Source organism: Geospiza fortis, unplaced genomic scaffold (assembly GCF_000277835.1).
Source record: "Geospiza fortis unplaced genomic scaffold, GeoFor_1.0 scaffold54, whole genome shotgun sequence".
Lineage (NCBI taxonomy): Eukaryota > Metazoa > Chordata > Aves > Passeriformes > Thraupidae > Geospiza > Geospiza fortis.
Window position 1 is genome coordinate 4,933,788 of NW_005054301.1, and position 1,104 is coordinate 4,934,891.

At 62.2% G+C, this 1,104-nt stretch overlaps 1 protein-coding gene across 1 annotated transcript in view; it reads left to right on the forward strand.

The window, feature by feature from the left end:
- The first annotated feature begins 67 nt into the window (after positions 1 to 67).
- ISM2 (isthmin 2) overlaps positions 68 to 1,104 on the forward strand; it is a 20,871-nt gene continuing 19,834 nt past the window's right edge. Inside the window, exon 1 of the mRNA XM_005417578.2 lies at positions 68 to 597. Coding sequence (XP_005417635.2) covers positions 457 to 597 — 141 coding nt within the window. The 5' untranslated portion in view covers positions 68 to 456. The remainder of the gene's footprint in view (positions 598 to 1,104) is intronic.

Sequence of the window (1,104 nt, forward strand, 5' to 3'; positions counted from 1 at the left end):
GGCCTGCCTGCAGAGCGGCGGCAGCACCGGGGAGTGACTCGAAGAGGGGAGGAGAAGAGGAGGAAAAGAAATCGGATTGCTGAAAGGATTAGGAAGTGGGGTGGGGAGCCGAAGTTCTCTCCCTCCCTTCCTCCCCGCACACATTTGTGAAGCTTTTCAGAGTTACCCTTCAACATCAGTACTGGCAGGCGCCCCGGGGGAGCCGCGACAGCGGAAGGTGCTCGGCAAACTGCAAGAGCGATCAGAGGGAGCGGAGTGGCCCGGGCCGGCGGACCCCACCCCGGCCCCTGCCCGCGGGACACCGCACTTCCCGGCTCCGGTGGCTTATATATAAGATACATATTTTTTTACGTTTTTACTGCTCCTCTCAGAGGACAGGATTTGGAGCATTAAGGGCGGGCGTGCTGCCAGACCGCCTGCCCTGGACGTGCGAGGTGGGGAGAGAGGAAGGGAGAGATGCCTCTGATTAGAGGGAAAGTCGTGCTCATCCTCGGATTCGTCTTCCTGACAACTTTCCTGGCTGCGGTGAGAGGGCTGCCCGTGAGGGGGAAACCGCGCAGCAGTACCCCGAAGGAGAGGAGCTCCAAGCTGGCGGAGGTAGGGTGATCTTTGGGGAAATACGGAGAGCCGGGAGGGTGCTGGGGCGAGCTCTTCCTCAGCCTCTGCACTCCCTCCCGTGCCCGGGAAAGCTGAGAGGGGCAGCCGGGCACCTGGGGCTCCCTCCTTCAGAGGCAGTTGTGCGTCTCGGACGGGAGCAGCATCCAACACGTGTCCCGCGGCTCGGCCGCCCAGAGCTCCGGGCAGAGAAGCTGCAGCGGGGAGAAGCAGGGCCCCCCCATCCCCCTTATCGATGGCTGTTTCCTCACTCGCTGAGGGACAGAGCCCATTCCTGGCCTGCGGGATTCTCGGGAAGCCTCAGGTCTTTGCACTGCACAGAGGCTGAAGGAAAGGGGATGCTTTAGGCTTCCTCAGTTCGGGGCCGAGCGCCGTGACACAGTGCCCGGGAAGATTCTTTGCCTCTGGCGGCAAACATCCCAGGTGGAGGAGAGGGGTCTGGCTGCAGTCAAATTAGCAGCTGGTGCCCTGCCAGGGATGCCGAATCTC